Source organism: Pristis pectinata, chromosome 7 (genome assembly GCF_009764475.1).
Source record: "Pristis pectinata isolate sPriPec2 chromosome 7, sPriPec2.1.pri, whole genome shotgun sequence".
In the NCBI taxonomy this organism is placed as follows: domain Eukaryota; kingdom Metazoa; phylum Chordata; class Chondrichthyes; order Rhinopristiformes; family Pristidae; genus Pristis; species Pristis pectinata.
In genome coordinates this window covers 76,840,021-76,866,825 of record NC_067411.1, presented here as the reverse complement: position 1 = coordinate 76,866,825, position 26,805 = coordinate 76,840,021, and the positions used below count along the sequence as shown (strand labels likewise).

Sequence of the window (26,805 nt, the reverse complement as noted above, 5' to 3'; positions counted from 1 at the left end):
AAAATAGAATGGTTGAACAATTGCTGGAGTGACACTTACACATCTTCAAGGAATGCATTTAATCCAGGTTTCAGCATTTTAACATATTTTCCTTGATTTGAAATGATGAACCATCTTTTTCTTAAACACAGACAGCCATTTGCAAGATGGTGGGTTGAGGGAAGAACAAGGGGATTAAAACTGAGGTCTAGGAGGGGAGGAATCGTTAAGGAAATGAAGAGAGAGGTTTGAAGAGACGGAGTAATGAAGACAAAGGATGACAATTAGCAATGTTTGGAATGGAATGGGTAAGAGGATGAAGAAAGGGAGTAGGAAAGAAAAACAGGGATAAAAAAGGAATGGGGAAGACCATAAGACAAAGGAGCAGAAGTCAGCCATTCGGCCCATCGAGTCTGCTCCACCATGAGCTGATCTATTCTCCCATTTAGCCCCACTCCCCCACCTTCTCACCATAACCTTTGATGCCCTGGCTACTCAGATACCTATCAATCTCTGCCTTAAATACACCCAATGACTTTGCCTCCACAGCCGCCCGTGGCAACAAATTCCACATATTCACCACTCTCTGGCTAAAGAAATTTCTCCACATCTCTGTTCTGAATGGGCGCCCTTCAATCCTGAAGTCGTGCCCTCTTGTACTAGACTCCCCTACCATGGGAAAGAACTTTGCCACATCTATTTTGTCCAGGCCTTTTAACATTCGAAATGTTTCTTGAGGTCCCCCCTCATTCTTCTGAACTCCAAGCAGTACAGCCCAAGAGCCGTCAAGCGTTCCTCATATGTTAACCCACTCATTCCTGGAATCATTTGAGTGAATCTTCTCTGAACCCTCTCCGTCAGCACATCCTTTCTTAAATAAGGAGCCCAAAACTGCACGCAGTACTCCAATTGAGGTCTTACCAATGCCTTATAGAGCCTCAACATCACATCCCTGCTCTTATATTCTATTCCTCTAGAAATGAATGCCAACATTGTATTTGCCTTCTTCACCGCCAACTCAACCTGGAGGTTAACTTTTAGGGTATCCTGCACGAGGACTCCCAAGTCCCTTTGCATCTCTGAATTTTGAATTTTCTCCCCATTTAAATAACAGTCTGCCCATTTATTTCTTCTACCAAAGTGCATGACCATACACCTTCCAACATTGTATTTCATTTGCCACTTCTTTGCCCATTCTCCTAGTCTATCCAAGTCTCTCTGCAGACTCTCCGTTTCCTCAACACTACCCACCCCTCCACCTATCTTTGTATCATTGGCAAACTTAGCCACGAAGCCATTTATTCCATAATCCAAATCATTGCTATACAACGTAAAAAGCAGCTCCAACATGGACCCCCGTGGAACACCACTGGTAACCGGCAGCCAACCTGAATGGGATCCCTTTATTCCCACTCTGTTTCCTGCCAATCAGCCAATGCTCTATCCATGCTTGTAACTTTCTTGTAATTCGATAGGCTCTTACCTCGTTTAGCAGCCTCATGTGCGGCACCTTGTCAAAGGTCTTCTGAAAATCCAAATACACAGCATCCACTGCATCTCCTTTCTAGCCTGCTTGTAATTTCCTCAAGAAATTGCAATAGGTTTGTCAGGCAGGATTTTCCTTTAAGGAAACCATGCTGAGTTCGGCTTATCTTGTCATGTGCCTCCAGGTACTCCGTAACCTCATCCTTGACAATCGACTCCAACAACTTCCCAACCACCGATGTCAGGCTAACAGGTCTATAATTTCCTTTTTACTGCCTTGTACCCTTCTGAAATAGCGGAGAGACATTTGCAATTTTCCAGTCCTCCGGAACAATGCCAGAAATCTATTGATTCTTGAAAGATCATTACTAAAGCTTCTGCAATCTCTACAGCTACTTCCTTCAGAACACGAGGGTGCATTCCATCTGGTCCGGGAGATTTATCTACCCTGAGACCATTCAGCTTCCTGAGTACCTTCTCTGTTGTAATTGTGACTGCACACACTTCTCTTCCCTGACACCTTTTAGTGTCCAGTATACAGCTGATGTCTTCCTCAGTGAAGACTGATGCAAAATACTCATTCAGTTCCTCTGCCATCTCCTTGTCTCCCATTACAATTTCTCCAGCGTTGTTTTCTATCGGTCCTATATCTACTCTTGCCTGTGGAGGAGAGGGCAAAAGCAAAAGAAGATTTAGAGAAGAGAAAGAATCAAGAAGGATAAAAAGGGAAGGGAATAAGAGGAATGGTAAGAAAAAGGACAGAAGGATGAAAAGTGGCCAAGAAAAATGGAGAAAGATAAAACAGTGGGTGGTGGGGAGGAGGAACTTTAGAGAAGGAACTGTGAAGCAGGTGAAGAGTAGCCTGGGGGAAGATTTCTTCCCACCATCTTCATGGCCTTGGGGATTTTCTAGTCATTTTCCCCAACAATATACAAGTAACCCTAAGAGAAATAAGATGTCAGGAGGCATTCTTCACCTATTTCTTGAGTGACCTAGCAGCTGAATACCAAAGCAATTGTCACATGGTACTGTGCCGCTAGTTCTTCAAATATCTGTAGTGCTGTCTGAAGAATGAAACTGACTGCTGACCAAGTACCTTATTCAGCTGTACCCAAAGGCCCAGTGGCCATTTTGACTTGGTATCCAATTTTTAGACACAAGCTCTGCTAGCCGATAGGAAAGCTGTTTCCATCATGTAAATGGCAGACGTTTAGGAAAAAGTCATGTCTACAATCAGCAACTGGGATAGTGCCAATTGGGACTCAAGTGGACTCCTATGAAAAGCCAAAACCTTCCAGTATGAGCTCATTCATTAAAAACGTAATATTCAAGAAATTGTTTTGCTAAGTATTTTGTTGCAGCATTTTTCATTAAAAATCTCAACCTATAATCAAATTAATCTGCAGTACATTCAAGTGCAACAAAATGTCAGAAGAGGATTATTTCCTCCCTGTAGAAATCAACAAAGCAATTTTTGGACAAGCAGCTTTTACAGTAAACCAAATCCTTCTGTAAGTGAAGTTGAAGACAATGGATAATTGATATGAAAAAACAACATTGCTAACATTCATTGCGGACTTAAAAGTTTCGCAGTGGTAAGCACATTATCATCTTACATGTTATTGGGATGTGAAGTGGGCAAGCTATGGTCATATTAAACACTGCCGAAGTCTGAAAACTTAGATTAGCACTACTCCTGGGGACAAAACTATTCCTAAATCAAGTCCAGAAAAAACAATTATTGCCAAGTTTGAATTTTCAGTTCATTTTTAATACAATCAGTAAGTGTACATTAATTTGCAAAGTGCTCTAGAAGCTTGTTCCTGCACATGCTGTGTGGCTTTCCTTCTACATAAACCTAACACTCCCACTGAAACTGTAATAGATACTCATACAGAGCCACTAATAACTAAACTGAATTAAAACTCAAAATATTTAACATTTTAAAACCTCATGAATTTCACCCCCATAAACATTTAACATTCCAGACTAAGAAAGTAATTTGATAATCTTCACAAAAATATTAAAATCAGTGCATAATGCATCGTTGTAATCGCGTTGGTATGCTTGAAGTAAATGCATACTTTAAAACTGCCCTTCCGTTCTATTTATGCATGATTTTAAATGCCATTGTATTGAGTTCACAGAAAACAATAATCACTTCAAACAGAGTCACCTCATACTTAAACTCCAATGGAAATAATGCAGTATTTCTACTGGTTGAAGCAGAATTTGAATTTGGCTCTGAAACTGCTCAATAACAGTTTTGAAGTTACATACTTTAAAATTACGAGAACCAAGCAACAGCATTTGTTCTGTTTAAACACCCATTTGTGAATTGTAAACTAATGGGTACACACTCCCTTCCGGAGAATTCAGTACATACATAAGGTAATATAACAGGGGTTATTCCTTAAATAGTGGGTTAAGCTGAGATTGTTTCAGTCCTCTTTATAAAAAGACATTGTACTTTTCAAAGGGCAAGTGAGTTCTTCCAATGTGCTGGCCAACCTCAGTAAAGTGGAAGTGGTGGAGAAAAGGTGCAGAGGAGTGAGAGCAGAGAATTAAGGGTGATGGGGGAAGAGTGTCAGGATTGGAAGGAGGAGCAGGGGTGCTGAGGGAGAGTGCAAGGGTCAGGAGGCAAGGGAGACACTGAAGGAGAAGAGATTCAGGGACTGGGAAGATTGAGGTTGAAATAAGTCAAGAGGTGGGTGGGTGGAGTAAAATGAGGAGCAAGCAGTGGGCAAGGGCATCTGTTCTTGAGCCCGCCCACGTGTGGGTGTGCGTTCATCCTGGCTGCAGATTGGTGCCTAAACATGTGCCCACCTAGACGCGTATATGCAGCAGAGTCCTAGTCATCATTGATCCCCTCATCACCTAATGAAGGTCTCACTTTTGAACATGCTTGTTTGTCAGCTGGTGTGCAATGGCCATCCATATTTAAAGTTACACACAAGCAACTTCCCCTCGTCAATATGAAGTTCAGGACCTGGAACGTCAGGACCATTGTGAACAGTTCCAACAGTGACAGATCGGAGAGTCACAATCATAGCTCAGGAAGTTCGATACTCTGGCAACAACATCACCACTCTAAGTGAGACATGACGTGCAGGAGATGGTCGGCTCAAAGTACAAGGTGAGTATATCGTCTTCTGCAGAGGAATGCCATCTGCATGAGGTGGGTTTCCCAGTCAAGCAGCAGCTAGTCTAGCGACTCACAGACTCCCGCTGTGGGATAAAGGAACACCTCATGATTCTCTGGTTCACTCTCCTATGGAACCAGCACAGCAGAGTCATCAGCACATGCAACCCGACCCCAGAACCTACAGCCAAGGAGGACTTCAAATCAGAGTTTGAAAAAGCCCTGGTCTTCATATCCCAAGGAAGAAAAATTAAGTCTCTTGGGCAAATTCAATGCCAAGGTTAGAAAACGCACAATCCTCTAGCAAGGGGAACTAACAAGGAGCGAGTAGGAATAGGTAACTTCAGTGGTGTCCTCCTCCTAAGGAAATGCTTGGATCATGGTCCTGTCATAGTCAACACCCTCTTTCAGAAAGAGGAGCACAGAACCCATTGCAATACCCTTTATTCAGGTACTGGCACCTGTTTAAATAGGTCTTCATGACAGTGAGAGCCCACCAGGATATGCACATTACCCATGTCATGACAGGTACCAATGACTGTTGGAATGACCACCGTCTAATCCACTGTTATCTCCATCGGCAAAGTCCCAAAACAGCAGAAGCAATGGAAACACCGCCACAAGAAAATCAATGTTCCACATCTCAAGGACCCGCCAAACAATGCTCCTTTCAATCAGTGCTTCACGTACAACTTGACAACTCATCCAGTTGGAGCCACACATTCACACTGCATGGCCTGCCCTGAAGTCCACCATAATTAGAGACTCTTGGCTTCTCTACCAAAAAAAAAAGAGGACTGGTTTAATAAGGATTACGAGGAAATTCAGTAATTAATTAACCACAAGTACATACTGTTCTCAATTTGGGAATTCTATTATGCCTCTAGGGAAAAGAAACAGCTCTACTACCCCAAAGGCTTAAGTCCAACAGAAAACCCACGAACCAAAGAACAGATGGTTGGTGGAAAGAATGCTGGATGTCATGCAGCTCGCAGATAACCATGACAATGGGTGGATTCCTCACAACTGCCAGGACCATCTATGGCCCAAACACCAAAGGGCCCAGCCAACTAAGAGCCTAAAACAGATAGGAATTTATCAAGGACAGAACTCCACAACTTTGCCTGTCCTTGAAGCACGTGTCTCTGACTCAATTCAATTGCAAACTATCCTACTCCAGCCTCGCCGTCAAACCTGATTGATGAAGTATCAATAAGCCAATGTGCCACATGAAAAACAACATGACCACCTTCAAGAAAGGAGAAAAATATGACTGCATTAACTCCCTGCATTGTCTCCCTGTTGTCCGCCAAAGGGAAGATCACAGCCAGAATCTTCCTCAACCACTTTCTCCTGGTGTCTGAAGAGCCACTTCCTGAATCACATTGTCTGCATAGTTTGTTGCAGCGCTGTAAATCTATGTAATTCTATTAGACCACACAATGCTTTAACAACAGAATAAGATCCAGTGCATTTGCATCTGATAATGGAAGTATCAAACAAATTTCACATTACAAAATAAAAATACATTCCTACATATATTCTCTATTGGTTCCAACTATTATCAACCAAGAAATTTTACCACTTAACACAATACGATACAATTTCAATAGAAATCATTTACAACGTATTTTCCGGGATTCAGCAAGCACTCTATAAAGTCTGTGATTTTCCTCCCAGGACATCCATGAGTCTGGGACACTAATGCAGGTGCAATCGCATCCCCTCCAACGTGATCAAGACTTCTTCGAATTCACATTTTGACTGAAGTAACAAGTTAATGCAGCTTTGATCAATTCTTTAGATGCTGATCCTGAGTTTCCCAACAACAGCCATGCTAAACTTTTTTTTTTAAAAAGTTTGGCCCCAAGAACAAAAAAAAATCAGGATGAAAATTCCCATTACTGAATGATGTAGTTGTGGGAAATATTAACACACACATCGACATATTGCACAAGCCAGAGCGTGAATTTATAAATTTTTGCTGGCCACTGTTTATTGAAAAATACAAGTGGAATTGTATTTTTATCCACAAATGTATTGGACTTGAGTTCCAAGCAATCATGTTTATCTTCCCGCACAAACTTTTCTTCAAAAATGGCAAAGTGCGTCACTCGTGTTAAAGTGTGAATTTACTTTTTTTAAATATACCATGTTATAATTCAGTATCAATAATGTTGAGTTTAACATTTTTACTGCATAACCAATACATACCTACAGCAGCAACCACTGATGAAAACAAAACAAACAGTTGGACTGCTGCCATTTTGACTGAAGTAACAAGTTAATTCAGCTTTTTTTTGGTGGGGCTAGACAAATCTGGTACATGACATATTTCAAGTACCCTTGGTCAAGATAAAAATTCAAACGAAATAGTTGTATAATATCTTTGAAACAAACTTCACCACCAATTTACCTTATTATGGTCATATTTGTACTGTATTTTGAGTGTATCCATTGCTCTGATCATAGCCTGCATGGCAGTGAAGATATTCTGATAGACCAGCTTTGTGAAACCTCGTTTGTCCTCATCGGAGTACCCTGTACCGTGGATGATTCGCATCTGTTTGATGAATGTGCTCTTGCCACTTTCTCCAGTGCCTGAGAAAACAAACCAAAGCAGTACACAGTCAACAGTCTTCATTTCTACTCAGTAAATCTGAACAGGAATTATACTAAATCAAATCACATTGCAGTCACCCTTGCCATGACAGCTCTTTAACTGAATACATTACTGAAATAAGTAAACCCCTAAAATGTTTTTATTTTGCAAGATATTTGCTAATCTATTTTGGATTTTGTCTGTCCGTAATGAATGTGTTAAATTTTACTGCAACATGATACAATTTCATTGAAAGTCATTCACAAAGCATTTTCTGGGATTCAGCATGTACTTCACAAAGACTGTGATTTTCCTTCAAGTTCCTTCAGGAGTCTGGCACACGAGCACAGTATTACAAAGAAAAAACTAACTCTTGCTACTGAGCAACCACCCTACAACAAGTCATGAAGTTCAGCCTTAATTGTTGCTCTCTAATTATCTCTTTGCACAGCTCTTACATTCCACTATTATCTGAAAATAATTACTATTAACTTAAAATTTTTAAAACATAATGCTGCAGCAAATGCAACACTTTAACCATGAAACACAAATACCACTTACTACTTTCAATACTGTTCCATAGGTGAAACCTTGCACTTATTTTGCACTAAAAAAGACAGTGGCAGATTTGATATAATTACATCACCGATTTGTTTTGGGAATAAAAATAGTCAAACAAAAGTCTTAAAAATGTAACTGGTGTTAATATTGACGTAGACCTTCAAACACACTGAAGTTATTAGTGTTAACATTTATTTAAAAAATTAGTCGTGTGCAAGATACACGGCACCGAATGTGTTAGCAAAACAAAAAAAAACTCGTCTTAAATCAATTGCTTTCTGTAGCAAGTGCCCCTATTTGGCAAGGGATTGTTTTCAGAAAGAAACCTAACCATATCTTTCATGGTACATCATCAACATCTCCAGCCAAGTAGAGAACAGAAGCAGAAATAATTTAAGCAGTTAAATCAAATGAAAGAAGTGTTCCCAAAGTAGGTCAGGCTTCATAATATTCTCCAGGGAAGCTCTAATACTAAAAATAATCATAAGAGGTGGTTCTTTACAGAATAGGAGCTTAAGATCACATGGTGATTCTGCATATTGGGCATTTAGAACATAGATGTGCACATTGGCATTGGGAACACAGGTTCCCCAACCATATTTTTGCTGATCCACAATTTGGAGATTCATATCTTAGTCACAACCTTGCCAAGAAACTATTTTGCACACTGCAGAATGACAGCAGACTTCCATTCCATGTGTCAAAAAAAATGAGTTAAGTTTAAAATGCTTACCTCTGCCTTCAATCACGCAGGGACTGTATGCCTTAAACTGCCAACTGTTTCAAGTATTTCTAACCTCATGCAGCTATAAAAGGGAAATCTCTCACTTTTGCAGCCAGAAATGCGTTACAGGCTTGATCTTTATTGATGTTTGAATCCCCGATTCAGTTTTGAGAAGTGTACATCAAACTCCAGAGCACTCTACGTACCCTGCTGTTCTCATCTCTTGCTAACATCTTGGGCTTGAATCCTCTTGAATAAGTCCAATCTGAAAAACAATCCTCTACTACCACCTCTGCTCCTTCCATCAAGCCAGTTTTGTATACATTTTGCTAATTTGTCGTGGTTTATGTTTGTTCTATTTTACAGTATACTCTGAAAGTTCATAAAGCCATCAAACAAAACTAAACTTCTATACTCTTCACAATCATTGTCCAGTTAGCTGCCTCTGCCATTTCTTGTTCCCTCCTTGCCTGCAGCACATGCAACAGTACAGTCTCCTCATTCCCCCAAACTGTGACATGAGTATTCAAGTCTGGTTTTGGTTCCTCACCTTTATGCTGAGGCAGAATGTATGAAGAGATTAGAACTAGCTTCCACATGTATGCAGATAACACTTATTTGCCTTAACAGCTCCACTGTTTCTTGTCAGCCTTGATGTCCATTCACTATTAAAGGGATAATTGGGAATACTGAAAGCATAGTCTTTGGTCACCAACTCCATACCCCATGATACCAATACAATCCCAAAATACAGTCACCACCTCAAAGTAAAACAGGCTGTTTGAAACTTCAATGTCTTATTTAACTCTGTAGCCACTTTCATTTCTATTACAATGTCCACCACTTAAAATCACAGCCACTTGCGCCAGTTCTTAAGAGATTTTTAAAAAATACTCCACTGGCCTGTATCCATTGTCCATTCGCTATATATTTTCACACATCCAAAATCGGTTGCCTATATCCTATTTGGCTCCAGGTTTTACTCACATATTTTAATTCCCGCTGCCCATCAACGGCTCCTGTTTAAGCCAAACTTCCTTTAAAACCTTGCTTCCTTGTTTTTAAAATCTCTTTGTGGCATCACCGATTCCCAATTTTAATCTCCAACAACTCCACATCTCCAATTGCACTCTGTTCCTTGTTTAATAACTCTTTCTTTTGCCCAATGAGTTGCAGATACCTTAATCACAACCCATGCTCTGGAATGGTATCCATATATAATTAAAAATGTTGAGACCAAGGAAAACTGAAAAACTGCAAATGAAAATGCAAACATGCAACAAGAGCAATCAATTGACCACAGAAATGTCATTATGTATTGAAATAAAAGCTCTTGTTCTGGGTTGGTATTTATTTAATGGAATCTTTCAGGAAACGTCATCAATGATTATATTGCATTCCTTTTCTATTTCACCATGGAACTTTAAGTTACTAATCTTGAATATGGTACAATTAGGATGTTGATTTTTATTCAGATGTGGTACAATGGGATCAACTTTACTAATTAATGGTGAAACAGATGTTTTAGAGACCATTAAGAACTGAGGAGTGCTTTAGTTAAAACTGGCTGCAGACTTCGTATAATTTTACACTTGTATAACTGTACACAGAATATGAAATTGTGTGTAAAAGATTCCACCCAAATATTTCTCTTCCAATTTTAGCATTTGCTGTCCAATTCTAGCATCTCCTTTTTCACTTAATTTATATGAGATGTTTTCTAGTACAAATATTTTTTTTATTATTCATGCAAGGGATGTGGGCTTTGTAGGCTGAGCCAGCATTTAATTGCCCATCCCTAATTGCTTGAGAAGGTGGCAGTGAGCTGCCTTCTTGAACCACTGCAGTCCTTGAGGTGTGGGTATACCCACAATGCTGTTAGGGAGAGTGTTCCAGGATTTTGACCCAGCAACAGTGAACAGACAGTGATATATTTCTAAGTCAGGATGGTGTGTGGCTTGAGGGCAACTTCCAGGTGGTGGTGTTCCTATGCTTTTGCTGACCTTGTCCTTCTAGCTGGTAGAGGTCGTGGGTTTGTCAGGTGTTGTCTAACGAGTCTTGGTGAGTTGCTGCAGTACATCATAAACATGGTACAAACTACTATGACTGTATGTTGGTGGTGAACTGAGTGAATGGTTGTGGATGGGGTACCTATCAAGTGGGCTGCTATGTCCTGTATGGTGTCAAGTTTCTTGAGTGATGTTGAAGCTGCACCACAATGGATATGCTTGAGTTAGGCGAGTTACTCGTTTCAGGATTCCTAACACCGTGTATATGGCTACTCCAGTCCAGTTTCTGATCAATCGTAACCCCCTGGATATTGGTAGTGAGGGGTTTTAGTGATGGTAATGCCATTAAATGTCAGGGGGTGATGGCTGTATTTTCTCTTGTTTGATATAGTCATTGCCAGGCACTTAGGTGGCAAGTAACATTAGTGCCACATATCAGCCCAGGCCTAGATATTGTCCAGGTCTTGCTGCATTTGGAATGTGGACTGCTTCAATATCTGAGTCGCCGCAAATGGTGCCCAACATTAGCGATCATCACTATTTCTGATCTTGCAACTGAAGAAAGGGCTTTGATGAAGCAGCTGAAGATACTGCCCAGGACTCTACCCTAAGGAAGTATTGGTTGATTAGTAAGTTGCAGATGACATGAAAACTGGCCAAGTTGCGTATAGTAAGAAAGGTTGTCAAAGGATACAATGGAAATAGATCAGTTGGGAATATGGGTGGAGAACTGGCAGATAGAGTTTAATATGGACAAATGTAAGGTGTTGCACGTTGGAGGTCAAATACAAAAGGAAAGTATACAGTAAATGGTAGGACCCTTTGGAGCATTAATGTACAGGGAAATCTTGGGGTGCAAGTCCATAGCTTGCTGAAAGTGGCAATACAAGTAAATAGGGTGGCAAAGAAAGTGTATGGCATACTTGCCTTCATCAGTCAGGTGTAGAGTATAAAAGTTGGGAAGTCACATTCCAGCTGTATAAAACTTTGATTAGGCCATATTTGTGTGCAGTACTGATGGCCACACTTCAGGAATGATGTGGAGGCTTTGGAGAGAGTGCAAAAGAGGTTCAAAAGGATGTGGACTGGATTAGAAAGTATTAGCTATCAGGAGAGTTTGGACAAACTTGAATTGTGGTCTCTGGAGAGTCGGAGACAGAAGGGTGACCTGATAAAAGCAAATAAAATTATGAGGCATAGATAGGGAAGATAGCCAGAGTCCTTTTTCCAAGGATGGAAATGTCAAATACTAGAGAACATAGATTTAAAGGTGAGAGAGGGTAAGTTTAAAAGGAGGAGGAGACTTGCAAGGAATTTTTTTTTATTTTTTAAAGAGAGAGTTGTAGGTGCCTGGAACATGCTGCCAGGGGAGATGCAGATATGATGGCATTCAGACAGGCACATGAACAGGCAGGGGATGGAGGGATATAGACCATGTGCAGGCAAATGGGAGTAGTAGACATAGTGGGGCAAAGGAACTGTTCCTGTGTTGTACTGTTCTATGTTCCTGCAACTGAGATGTGGATAAGCAAATGCCACTTGATAGCACTATCGATTATCCCTACCATCGCTTTGTTGATGATCAGAGAAGACTAATGGAACATTAATTGGCTGGGTTGGATTTGTCTTGCTTCTTGTGGACAGGACATACCTGGGCAATCTTCCACATTGCTTGGTGGATGTCAGTGTTGTAGCTGTACTGGGACAGCAAGTTCTAGGGCTCAAGTCTTCAAGTACTATTGCCAGAATGTTATCAGGGCCAAATGTAACTAACTCCAAGCCTGACACAACTCACACTAAAACCAATCGCCAGCATAGCAACAACTGCACAAAATGTTGAAACCTAATGACTGGGATGCCACCTCTCATTTATAAACAAAGACAGGAACAACTTAAAATTGACTGGACTTGTAACAGAATGGTGCCCAAATAACTAGAGTTTGATCCGAATGGTTGAAAGTATCTGAAAATGGACCCGCATTACACCATCACATTTGATTTTTGTTTTTCTCTTAAAAGATTCTGAGAATAGATTCATTATAAGTGTTCTCAAATAGCCAAATCAAGAGATAATGAAAAAGAAAAACATTGTTCTTTGCCTCTGGACTAAGACTCATTGCTTTGCTGAGTCAACTAGTTCTGGAAACTTCCAGTGAATCCCAAAATTTTTCCAGACCATTTATTTCATCTTCAATCGCAAAAAAAATTTGTATGGCACAAGACATGGTTTTGCATTATAGCCAAAGTTAGGAATCATTTCTAGACAGACAACGTTCTGATATTTGCACTTGTTTCAGATCAAATACCCCCAGTTTCCATAAATAACAATCTAGGGAAAAATAAATCAGAAAAAGACTGCAGATACTGGAAATCTGAAATAAAACATCAAATGCTAGAAAAAAGCCATATATCAGCTTAATCTGATCCCCAGCCTGCCACACGACTTCACTCTATCAGAGAAATCCCCTTTGTTACACCCTTTCCCCTCTTGCTAACTTATTCCTCTTTCTCAGGTCTGATAAAGGAACCTTCAGAGACGTTAACTGCTTCTCTTTACACAAATGCTGCCTGACCCGAGTTTTGCCAAAATTTTCTGTTTTAATATATCATAGATAATAACCCAGACCACATGAACTTTAGCCCACATCAAGCTAGTCTTGTATCTCTCTCTTTGTTACAGTGGTATTCTTACTCTTTTCCTGAATGTTCCTTGAAGAAACCAGTCTGCATCTTCACCATGCATTTGGTTTTCACTGTCTTTTGGTTGGTGTGTCAAATCATGACACTGTGGAACAATTGATGAATGAAAGCAGAACATTTCAACAGACTTAACAGCTTTCATCAAGGATTTAGTATTGCAGACAATAAACAATGTCAAGTAGCAGGTTGGCATCATTTAAGAGCCAGATTGGGGTGACTATTGCTTGTTTATCAGTGAAATCGCCAATTCATGTTCAATAAATTCATGAGTGGTCACTGCCATGCACACCACAGTAGAGAATTGCTTTGGGCCACAGATTCCACTTTGCCACTACTGGTTGTGGGCACAGCCACTTTAAGATGATCAATTTGTTGTTGCTCTGCAAAGCAAAGCAAAATAAAGCTTGCAAGTCTAGCAGTGTCTGAACTTTATTATAGTTGTGAATATCATGAGAAATGATTGTTAGCCAGACTTGTGTTCACTACATATTTTATGCAGTCGTTTTTGTGTCATGCTATTACAGTAGAAAGTGTAGTGAAATGGCTAAACTGCAAAGTTAATGCTTTAAAATGTGCAAACCAGTATTCCAAGGAAACACTTGCCTATAGAGGAATTTTTTGTACAGCCTACAATATGATGCAATATGTAATCTAATATGATATTATATTTATGTCAATATTCATTTAAAATCTGATTACCTTCAAGATGTCAAATGCAAAGATAAATCCAATATGATATCAAAAGCTAAATATCAACCAATTGCACCCATGGTTCATCATAGTGCTAAGGGTTGTGATCCTCAAAAGGTAGCACATTTTGAACTTGCTGAAGCTTTCTCAAGTGTAAATATCCTTCTGGAAAAACTGGATAATTTGTCATTCAGTGAGGACAATTAGGAACAGATTCCAAAAAGGGTTCTTTTCCTTCCATCAATAAACTTGGTCAGAATTATTTATCCTGTGCGATTAAAGTACGCAAAATGGAACTGACAGAACAAATGTAAAAGACTGATTGTGTTTGATGAGTCAACAGATACAGAAGATAAATACATACTGCATGTCATTCCTGTACAAAAATTTGTGGTTTGGATAAGCTGTATTATTTCTTGGACAACGCTGCTCTTGAAGTTGAGTTATTTAAAACTGTCATCATTGCCTGACAAATTTTGAAACTGAACTTGACAAGGTGTGCATGATAATGACAGGTAGTCCATGTTGTGTACTTCAATGTACATTGAAGTTCTCAGAAGTGTGTTATTATGTGCATAAAATATGTAGTGAACACAAGTCTGGCTAACAATCATTTCTCAATCATTTCTCACAACTATAATAAAGTTCAGACACTACTAGACTTGCAAGCTTTATTTTGCTTTGCTTTGCAGAGCAACAACAAATTGATCATCTTAAAGTGGCTGTGTCCACAACCAGTAGTGGCAATGTGTTACACTAAGTATAACTATTAAAGTAAATTAAGTAAATGTAAACAGCTAACTGCACAGTTCTGTTGAACATTTAACCTGAGTAACAATTATTTTCTATTAAATATCTCTTGGTGCTCTGTCGTTCCTTGCTTCAATCCAGGAAGCTGGTTGGTTTGGATCACAAGGTCTGCAGTAGAAACTGGAGTCTGGGATTAGTTGAGCAGACACCAAGCCCAAGAAGCATTAATGGTGAAGGCAGTAACCTTGAGAACAGGTAAGAGAGGCAAGGCAGAGACCCCAGGCACGTCTGAGGTGGAATGAAAAAAAAGTCAAAAGATCTTACCCATCACAAAATCTACAACACAGACAGGACCTTAACCATACAGCATTACTAGCCCATTAAGTCTGTGCCAGCTCTTTGCTGTGGAACCCCACCAGTAACATTTCCCTGTCGCCCAACATCTTATATTCTCTTGTGTTTATAATATCCCTTTTGACGATACTTTCCCCCAACCGTACAGGCAGAGTTCCAAATCATGATCACAATCTACATGCAAAAAATTATTCCCCCCACATCCTTGCTGTATCTTTTATCATCACTTTAAAATTTGTGCCCCATGCCTTGAGCCACCTGTTAAATGGGAACGGCTTCTCTGTATTTACCCTGTTTAAAATCTACTATCTTGCATACTTCTATCAAAACACATTTCCGCCTACTTTGCATCAAGGGGTTGCACAGCTTCTCAGACCTAACCTTTTAGCCAAAATCCTTAACTTCTGGAAACATTCAAGTAAATTCTCATGCACCCTTTCTAAGATTTGTATGCTGCTTCTAAAATATGGAGAAGAAACTAGATACAATACACCAACTACAACTCAACCTTATTTTACAAAAGGTTCAACAAAACCTCTTACTTTTGTATACATCAACTAATGCTTTACTAACTGCTCACTCACTATATCCCATCACTTGCAAAAATGTATTCACAAAAGCATCCAGGTCCCTTGGGTTCCTCTCTCCTTCAGGACTTATTTCCCTGATTATTATTTCTGAAATCTTACCCATAATAGAGTTTAAAATGTGCCATTTCTCAAAATTCTAGCACTGCCTCTGTATCTGGTAGGGCTTTAAGACTTTCTGCAGTCACCAACAGGAATTCCCACAGTAACTCATGATGCATGGTCTCCAGACCAGGGGTGGTATTTACTTTAAACATAGCCACTCTCTTTAACACGTATGGCTTATCAATTTTCAACCCATTATCCATACTACCCCTCATCCACTGAGATTTTGGCTGCATCCTCAACTTTGATAAAGACAGACAAAAAGTACTCATTTGGTATTCTAGCTACACCTCCTGCCTCTACAAAAATCTACTTTAACCATAAGGGCCCCCAGCATTCCTCTTATTACTCACTTGCTACTTGCGTGGCCACAGAAGATTTCTCGATTCTCTTTTATGCCGTCATTCTATTCTCAAACTCCCTCTATGCTCATCTTGATTTCCTTTTCATCTCCTCTCTCTGTATTCAGTATTTAGTATTCAGCATAGATCTTGCTTCAATTATTCACCTGACGTGCATCCTACACCCACTTATATTTATTATCACATTCTCTATCATCTTCATCATTCAGGAAGTTTTGCCTGCCTGCATGAATGTACAAAGCCTATCCTTAAAAAAAATCCCTTCTTTGAAGGCACCCATACTTTCATGATAGTTTTACCTGCCACTTTGACCAAATCCCCTCTCATCCCACTAAAGTTACCCTCCTCCAACCAAGATGTTCCATTTCAGGCCAAGGGCAAAGGGGTCTTCTAATGGTTTCAGGTCAAGACTGAAGGGTGTTCTGATGTTTTTCAAAGATGAAAGGTCTTCAAATATTAAATCTGTTTTCTCTTTCCATGGATGCTGCCCAACCTGCCAAGTGTTTCTGTTTTTATAAATTAGTAAGTCTTAGTGGGTTTTGTTTTTTTTTACACAAGGTTTCCACTGATAATCTTTGCAAATTAATTATTTTTGTGGGGGTAGAATCATAAGGCAGACTAACTTAAAAAAATTACACAAGCAATTTTCTTTGCAAGAAATAAAATGATTGGCATTCAGTTTTGCTCAATAGTCATACACTTCTTCATTTAGAAAAATTTAATTACATTGCTACATGGATACATGATATTTCTGTTGCTTGCTTCAGCAAAAGCTTTGTCACACTTGAAATTTTAGATATTACATTTATAAAATTATGCAATTTCTTGATCCCAGAGGGTGGGGGGTGAAAGAGGAAGGAAAGCAAAAATAAGAAAGCAGTTTTGTTTCAGTGCAAGAGAGATTCTGATACCAATTTTAAAAAATTGTACAAATCTTTTCAGAAAGGAATTGGCTTCTCACATTTTCCAGGAAATGCATGATAAAACTTCTGATGGTTACAATTTTATTTACAAGTGCATTTTCTGTGAAACACACCCTGGAAAATAAGGTCACTTTTACTCATCTCTCTGGGATTCTTTCATTCTCCAATTTCACATGTCTGCTTCAGTCTCACGTGAAATTTCCTTGTTTCTTTCTCTTCAACAGCTTACTGTTTTCTCTATGCCCTTTTCCACTTCTCTGCCTGTTTTTTCTTCCAGGTGGAGGACAGTGTGGTAAGGTAGCAAAGATATACAGATTCTGTGGCTGTAAATAATCCACTTATTGAACCCACAACAACTTTAACACAATTAAGAATGTCAGACTGATGGACAACCCCAACATACGAACAAGCTCCCATAACATTAAATTCAAAGGTCTAACGCATGTACATACATTCTTCTCTGCAAACGTCAGAACTAGTTTCCTTGCTCTCCCCACTTTTACTAATTCTTCTTTAGCAGTCTTCTGCGTTTCTGATGCCATTACAATATTGAGGAAGCATGGTTGCTATATCAAGTGATTTTCGTGCATTTTCTGACTTATGGGCAAAATCAACTTACGGACGTCTGTAAAAACAGAGCTCATTCGTTACCCAGGGACAACCTGTTCCCATCACTCCAGGGGCAATATTATATACATTAGCAGGAACCTTTCGCTCTGCACTGGGTAATTGTCTCTGGAAGAGACAAAACCACAGACATTCACAGAGAGAAAGCAAAAAACACCAACAGTACAAATGCGCAGTCCTATTGAAGGAGGAAAAGGAAGACAATTTAAAAAAGCAAAAGGCAAGGCAGAATGAAGAATAAATGAAAGCTTTAAAATCAAGAGCAAATAGACTCACACCAGATCCTTTTAAACTAGTTTCCCATGCTTCAAGCACTATAGATTTCACAGATTTATTTAGAAAGGGAAAAGAAATACAAGTGACATAAATTATTAATCATTGTAATTCTCAGTTCATTTTGCATCAATGCACTAAACTTCTGGGAACTTGTAAATGCCATTATTCGGCAAAATACTAAACCAAAGTCCTGTTTGCCAGTTCAAGCAAAAGATCACATGACCAGATTTGAAGGAGCCAAGAGTCTGTTATCCTGGTCGATCTTCATCCACTCACTGCCAAAAACCAATTTGTCCCTTATGAGCTGTGGTGATCTGTCCAAGTATAAAATTAAAACCCGAACCAATCACACAACATTCCAAACCAAATCTGCTCCCCAAACTACAAATTCCCCATTCGCTTTGCTTTCTCAGCCTTCTTCCTCCCATCCTGTGCAGCTGGGCTACAAGCTGGTTGGTTGGAAAAACTCAACACGGGCATCGGCTTAAAAGTACGAGTCTCAGCCATGCCTGCCTATAACAAAATTAGCAGTCAAAAAGAAACAAAACGCAGATGTTGGAAATCTGAGGAAAAAAAAACAGATCTGGCACTGGCTGATCCTGTGCAATGCATCTCCACCCTGCTCCAAGTCCCACATCCAACACATCAGCAATTGGAGCAGCGAGTGTCTGGCAGCCAGAGAAGGGAGTGCAGCCCAAAATCTGCCAACACAGCGCTCCCTGGGGCAGAGACAACTGATGCAAGGGGTTGCTTATCCACACCGTCAGTTTCTGACCTCCAGCAATGCCGGAGTCCCTCTTCTCTTCCTCCCATAGGGTGACTTTGTTTAGGATTGACAAGAGATCTCCTGCAACCCTCGCTGGCCCCTTCTTGAAAAGGATCCCCCATCTTTCAAGCAATTCTGGTTTAGCTCAGGGTTTACAAGGTGGTGATAGGTAGATGGAGGTAAGGGATAGTGATAGGCAGGTGCGAGGGAGGAGGGGAGAGCAGATCCAACGGGGGATGGGTCAAAGGTAAGGAGCGCAAGGGGAAAAAAAGGGGGTAGAAAAAAAGAGAGAGGCTAGGAAAGGGAAGAAGAGATTTTACAGTCCAGGGTTCCTATATATTGGGCTTCCCCTTTCCTATCTTCAGTCATGAAGAAGGGTCCTGACCCAAAACATTAACTGCCTGCTTTTCTCCATGGATGCTGCCTGGCCTGCTGAGTTCCTCCAGCATCTAGGTTTTAGCATCTGCAGTCCTTTGTTTCTCTAGTACTACTGCTCCACCGCGAAGTCTCTTCAAGGATGCCCACTTTGAAGAAGTTTTCTTCCTCTCTTCGACGGGAGCTTCGAGTCCCTCTCTCACTGCTCCCCTTCTGTGATCTCCTCTGCTCTCTGGCTCCTCCATCACATGCTCACTCAGACTCTGGCCCACAGCCATGTGACCTTCCTCACTCTGTGTCTACGCTGCCATCTTGGTTCCATGTGGCTTCCAGGTCCATTTCCAAGCCTCCCAGTTCTGCTCCAGCCTGGATCTCCAGTATGTTCATTCTATCCACCGTTGTCCTCTCCAGTTCTCCCTCTGTGCCCTCCGCTCTACCCTCTCTGCTATGCGCTGACACCTTCTGGCCCTCTCTCTTTCTCTTCCACAGCTCCGGGCCTCGTTCTCCAAGATGCGCCTGGGACTGTTAAATCTCTTCTTTCCTTTCCTAGCCTCTCTTTTTTCTACCCCCTTTTTTTCCCCTCTCTCTCCTTACCTTTGACCCATCCCCTGATGTATCTGTCTCCCCTCCCATCCTCCCCCACACATACCTATCACCACCTTGTGCCCACCCCACCTCCCCTCTTTTGTCCACCTATCACTGCTTTTCCCTCCTATATATTAGGCTTCCCCTTTCCTATCTTCAGTCCTGAACAAGGGTCCTGACCCAAAATGGTGACTACCTGTTTTTCTCCACGGATGCTCCCTGGCCTGCTGAGTTCCTCCAGCATCGTAGTATTTTTCCATCTGGATTCCAGCATCTGCAGTCCTTTGTTTCTCTGCTGGAAGAACTCAGTGGGTGAAGCAGCATCTGTGGAGGGAAATGAACAGTCGATGTTTTGGGTCGAAACCCTTCATCTGGACTGAAAGATAGAGAGGGCAGAAAGCCAGTATAAAGAGGCGAGGGGAAAGGGTGGGGGTCAGAGCCGGCAAGTGATAGATGGATCCCGATGAGGGGGGTGGTGGGTTGGGGAGGTGATAGGCAGAGGGAGGAGGGAAGAGTGGAAATAGCAACAGTCGGGAGGTGATAGGTGGAAGCAACAAAAGGCTGCAGATGATGGAATCTGATAGGAAGGGAAGGTGGAGCATAGAACCAAATGAGGGATGTGGGGTGGGCAGATGGGAACAGTAGGGGAAGGGGACCCTCCATCTGCCCACCTAGAGCTTTCCAGTGTCAGTCAATCGTCAGTCATAAGCACCACGTGACACTAAGTTCCACCACTTTCAATTGAACCAGACGTCAAGGAACAAGGACAACTGATGCCTGGTAAACACACCCACTCACTTCGCCCTGATAACCAAAGACAAATTGGTTCCCAGGTAGTTTGTCTGCAGAAAGTCCAAACCAAGGAAGGCGATTCCCTGGATTACCAGAGAGAACCAAAGTATATACTACAGTGGAGGTTACTCATCATTTCAAGTTAAGTTTGCTTAAAATAGGTCAGCATGCATCTGCATTTCTATTTTCAGAGGATATTGAATGACTTTCTCTCCCACACTCTTCTCTGCAGTCTAAAATTTGAGATACGACCAGAAACAATCCAGTTGTTGTTACTGCGGTCAGCCCCACACGCGGTCAAGATGTGGTTTAAGTCAATGGAATTTTATTGTCCAGACTTGAAACGCAAGAGGCACTAAGTACACAATCCTTTAACATTTACTCTGCAAAGTGTTGTAACAGCTCATAAGTAAATATGCAGCATGTCACTATCAGTAATCTGAAGGCTTAAAGGTTTTGTTTTCCTACTAAACAATTTGTATATTTTTCAACAAAACTACCTTGCAATCACAGCTAATGCTGAATTTGTTAAAGTATTCAGGTGTTAATATACACAAAGGAACATAGGAATGAGTGAGATCATGTATTAAGTTATTTCCTACTTCACCACCTGCAGAGTTTAACATATTGTTCAATATTCCTCCCAATTCTTTTCTCTATGCCAGAGAGTATTTCCACATTTATTGCCCACCTATTGTTGCACAGAGAAAAGTTAGCCTCTGAAAAACTGGGTATTAGCTTTTATAATTTTTCAAGAACTGTGTTATCTACTATTTGTTTATAAGTTGTGATTTACTCTGGTACGGTTACATTTATTGCTACCTCCAGCTGCCAAGAAAGATTCACTGTTGAATATGCTCCTACAAAGACATTAGTTCAGACATCCCAGGATGTAGACTCAGCAGTAGTGAAGAAGTGGGCAAATGTCCAAGTCTGAATGCATTGAGAAAGACTACATTGCTACAATGCCACTTTAACGCATTTATACTGATTGCATTGGCCACCTTCTCAACAGTGGGAAAAAAACAAGCTGCTGAAGGAACTCAGTGGGTCAGGCAACATCTTGAAGGCAAAGGGGCAGTCAAAGTTTCGGGTCGAGACCCTGCATCAGGATAGAGTGCAAACAGGAGATAGCCAGTCGAAAGAGGTGAAGGGTAGGGGTTTGGCAGGAGCTGACAAGTGAAAGGTGGATCCGGGTGAGGAGGGGTTGATGGACAGATGGAACTTGGAAATTAAGGCATTCCCAAGATTTCCACTTTTGACCTTCTAGTTGGTATAAGTAACAGGACAAGGAAGTAGTGAAGTAATCTTGGTAAGTTGATGCAGTGAATACTGTAGAAAACACACACACACACACACACACACACACACACAGAGCAATCATAATGGAAATCAGCGATCTACAATATGGAGACACAAGCATGGAAACCAGGAGCAAATATATGTGTTGAGTGAATTGGTTCATCATAGGTGAGGTGCTGAGTACGTCATCACATTCCCAGATTGAGCCTTTAAATAAGTGCAAAGTGAACAGCTCACTGAATACTCAACTTCTGTCCTGCACTTTTGGCTATTCTGCTTTGATGATGTGGCCAGTCTACATCATCTCACACCTCTTTCAACCTCCTACAATACTAGGATGGAGAAATACAGTGATGCTCAACCTCCTGAAGGTCAGGGAAAACAACTCACTCACTTTTTTTCAAGATGACCCCATCTTAAACTGTGGTGAGTCAAATATTACCTGCTACAAGCTGGCTCATGCCCAATGCTATCTTAGTCTCTCAAATGGAATATAGGATGGCATAATTTTTTTTTAAAAAAGAATGGCAAATGAGGTGCAATCAAACACGTTGCCTTGTCCAAGTTAGTTTGGAGCTGCACTTATCCAGTCAAGTAGTGAGTATCCCATCACTCTCCTGACATCTGCCTTGAAGATGGTGGAATGGCCTTAATAACATCTGATACAACACAGGATACTGAACCTCTAACCTACTTCTGTAGCCGCAGTATTTACTGAAATATTGTCTGACTTCTCAAATTAAGATTTATGAAATTTACTCTTACATTTTGAAGACTTTTCCTGCAGCCAACCTACATTTATTTCCTTTCCAGCATCAATTCACAGATTCTTTTCACTTCTACTCCTTCCAGAATTTTCTTGAGGATTTGGTTAACCTTGACATTATTGAATACTTCAAATGCACTGTTTTCAATGAGATTTTATGGAAAGCAACATGTTAAAAAATTGACATCTTGTCCTTTATCAGAAAGCAAAACAGCAGAAACAGTTCCACTCAATAACCATCCAAGATAAATGAAATGTGAGTAACAAAAATAAAAAAAATTCAAAGTTACGGAACAATGTCCTTAACTGAGACATCTCCCAAAACATGTTAATACTCCATAGTTCTAGAGTAAAGTGCTACTTATGCAAAGGACTGAAGATATATCACAACAAAGAATGCAAGCCATGAAATTGTGGGAGGCTGAAAATTCCATTACCTGCACTTGACTGTTTTCACATTCTGTTCTAGCATAGAATCAAGATGAAAGCTTTGCTGACTTCTATTAAAGGTTCTCTGCTGGTTTGTGTGCCTTTACTTTTGCTTTCATGGAACAGAGGGATCTAGGAGTACAAGTGAATACTTCGTTGAAAGCGGTGTCACAGGTAGACAGGGTGGTGAAAAGGGCGTTTAGCACGCTGGCCTTCATCACTCGGGGCATTGAGTATAGGAGTTGGGACATTATGTTGCAGTTGTACAAGTCATTGGTGAGGCCACACTTGGAGTACTGTGTACAGTTTTGATCACCCTGTTACAGGAAAGATATATAGTGCAGAAAAGATTTATGAAGGACTAGAGGGCCTGACTTGGAGGGAGAGGTTGGCCAGGCTACGTATTTATTCTTTGGAGCATAGAAGATTGAGGGGCGACCTTGTAGAGGTTTATAAAATCATGAGGGCATAGATAAGATGAATGGTAGCAGTCTTTTCCCCAGGGTAGGGGAATCCAAAATTCGGGGGGGATAGATTTAGGGGTAGAGGGGAACGATTTAAAAAGGGACTTGGAGAGGCAACTTTTTCCACACAAAAGGTGGTGAGTATATGGAACGAGCTGCCCGAGGAAGTGATTGAGGCAGGTAAAGTAATATCACTGAAGAAGCACTTGGATATGTACATGGACGGGAGGGGCTGAGAGGGATATGGGCCGAACACAAGAAACTGGGACTAGATAGGTGGGCACTATGGTGGGCATGGATTTGTTGGGCCAAAGGGCCTGTATCTGTGCTGTCTTGCTCTATGACTCTAATCTTTTCTGTGAGTACAATTTACATTGAGAAAACAAGTTTGAGACATGGACTATCCAAGTACCAGGGCTACAGCAACTTGTGAGCTTACCCAACATGCTAATATTTTTCTCCTGACCTGTTCAGTACATATTAAGAAAGAATTCACTTCGTTGAACTCATTGATTTTTTTTTTTCATTCCTCTCACCTTCATTAAGTTCAGTGACAGCAAGTAGGTTCTCTGCATTGAATCCCCCTTGACAACTATCTGAGGCTGAAATAGATTATATGTAATCTTGGTGTCATATCTGAGATGAGCTTACAGTCATTTATTGTTCCAACATTAATTAACGCATTAGTGCCTGATTCTCTGCCCTAGTCCACCTGCTGCTGAAACACTTAACCAAACCTTTGTTACCCTAAACTTGACTACTCCAAACAATCGCTGGCCAGCTTATCATCCATAAACTCAAATATCTCTGTACTTATTTGCTCAAGGTCCCATTTACCCATCAAACTGGTACTTGCCAACTTTACACTTGTTTCCAATTAAGGTCTCAAATTTTCATGGTTCTCCATCTTCTTTTCAAATTCTTCCCTGGTCTCTCTCCCATCTCTGTAACCACTTCCAATCGTACATCTCAAGGGATATCTCCATACCTCCAATTCTAACTTCATGTGTGTCACCAATTTTAAATGCAAGTGTGCCATCAGCCTCTGAGACTCCAAAGTCTGTATTTATTACCCTAAATGTTTCTTTCCTACTTTAAGGCTCTACTTTAAACAGCTTTCTTTGACCAAGCCTTTGGTAAAGTTCTCAAAGTCTCCTTCATGGTTCAGTGACAAACTTTGATTGATAACAGTAAAGCACCTTTGCATGTTTTATTGCATTAATAGTCTAATATTAATGAAAACTGGAACTAGAAGGCCACAATTAACTTGCTGGAAGAGTGCAGGGAGATGTAATCCACTAGAATTACTGGAATGCGCTGCCAGGGATAGTAGTGGAGGCAAATACAAAAGAGGCATTTAAGAGGCTCTTTGATAGGCACATGAATGTACAGAGAATGGCGGGATATGGACATTGTGTAGGCAGAAGAGATTAGCTAGGCGTTTAATTAGTTCAGCACAACATCGTGGGCTGAAGGGCCTGTTCCTGTGCTGTACTGTTCTATGTTCTACGTATGTTATGTAATGGAATGACTTGACTAATTTTCAAAGTACGTCACAGCATAAAGTTTTGGCCACTCGAGTAGCTTTTAACAGCACAAGGATATGTAGGACAAAGGAAAGGGAAGATTCAAATGAGCTCAAGCAGTTGGTACCAAGGGTAATAGATATCTGTATAAATATTTAAGAGTTCAGTAAGATTTTGGGTTACGGATAGGAAAGTGGGACAGGATAAAGTGCAAGGAATATGGTTGCTAGAAGGAGCACTGTAGCCACTATGTCTCTTCCAACTGAAAGCCTACACCTCAGCTCTGGTGCTCTTCACCAGAAACCTGAAGATGAGCCTTAAATAAATCCCTCAGGTCATAGTGAAAGAAAGATTTCCAAAAAAAAAGAAAAAATGCAAAAGCAGAAAGATGATAGAAAAATCAGAATCAGAAGATTTTTTTTTAAATTCAGTGCTTAAGCATTTTCTGTAAATGTGTGGAAAGAAAACACTTGACAAATTATGCAATTTTATTAGCAGCATATCCAAAACATTTTATGAGCCAGCACTATGATCAAAGGCCAGAGCAAAATTAGCAATACTGCACACTAAGTGCAGGAACCTCACTGAGCATACCAGAACTGCCCCTGACATTCACTAAAAAGCTACTTAAGCAGTGATGGACCACATTATTAACTGACTTCAGGTGATCCAATAGAACGTCTGTTTCAGCTACCCAACAGAGATGTCTACCCTTAAAAACAAGTCTTAATCATTAAATCAACAATATTGATACTGCTGAATCGGTATTGCTGTTTGTAAAGAACATATCAGATGCATTAGAACATATTAGATAATAAGGCCCTTTGAGCCTGCTCTGCCATCCACTAAGATTGTCACTAATCTTGCACCTTTAGTCCACACTTCTGCCTGATACACAAACATTCTGATTCCCTTGTGTCCAAAAACCTATTAATCTCAAATACAAAAAGCAAGAGTTAGAGATAGAGAGCTAAATGTCTGTCAACAATCGCTGCAAACCTGAACTGCTAGTTTTAGGCATGGCTTGCTTATATGGTTGCAGCACAGGAACCCATTCAGGATGCTATTTTGCTGCATATTACCCAGACTGCATTAACATTACTGGTTTAAGCAAGAAGAAAAATTTGAAGCCCTAGAAATTACAAGAGACAATCACATACAGACATTTAAATGTTGTTCACTGCTGAAACACCATTAATTGGTGTATTTGCATGGTAAACATGCAACTGAAAATTTAGTCTTGCCACTTCAGTCAAAGCATCTTTTTAATGATGAGATAATAATCTTTCTTACAAGGATCATCTACTTCATTCAAACTTCTGGAGGTTTTTGAGAAAATACACAAATTTCCCTTTTTCTCTCTATCCAGTCTCTTTTAATCATAAATATTTACATAACGTAAGTGAATTGACAATGTACTCTCTCATTCTGACCTACATACTGTCATATATTCATTTCACACTCCTGAAAGTCTAATTGGTTAATATGCTGCACAGTCACCTTCCTTGTTCATTCCAACCCCTAATGCTTGTTTTCCTTGCAGCACTTTCAGCTCAGCAAAAACAGGGAAAGGCAATTTATCTCATGGCAGTTGTTGTTACCTGCCCCATGAAGCAGATTATTGGCCAAAATGTTTACAAGTAGCTTTCACATAATGCAATCTTTACATCAGTTTCCATTATAAATACTGCTTGCAAACAAGATGTCCCAGAAGTGAGACTTTTAACATGTAGATATTGCATTTTAAACTACATTTAATAAAAAATAGTAATTGAAAAATAATCCCAGATATCAAAATCCACATTAAAGCACATTTCACAAACAACAATACCAAAATCATTTCATTTACATTATTGAGTAAATTCGCAAAGACTTGCCAAGAATGAAGACTCCTATTATTGCACGTACACAAGGAGGTAATTGA

At 40.3% G+C, this 26,805-nt stretch overlaps 1 protein-coding gene across 4 annotated transcripts in view; it reads right to left on the bottom strand.

Moving 5' to 3' along the window:
- The window catches only part of LOC127572214 (guanine nucleotide-binding protein G(q) subunit alpha), a 140,063-nt gene that overhangs the window by 71,673 nt on the left and 41,585 nt on the right, over nt 1-26,805 (bottom strand). For all 4 annotated transcript variants that reach the window (XM_052019155.1, XM_052019157.1, XM_052019156.1 and 1 more), the window contains exon 2: nt 7,023-7,207. In XM_052019155.1, the coding sequence (XP_051875115.1) occupies nt 7,023-7,207 (185 nt within the window). The remainder of the gene's footprint in view (nt 1-7,022; nt 7,208-26,805) is intronic.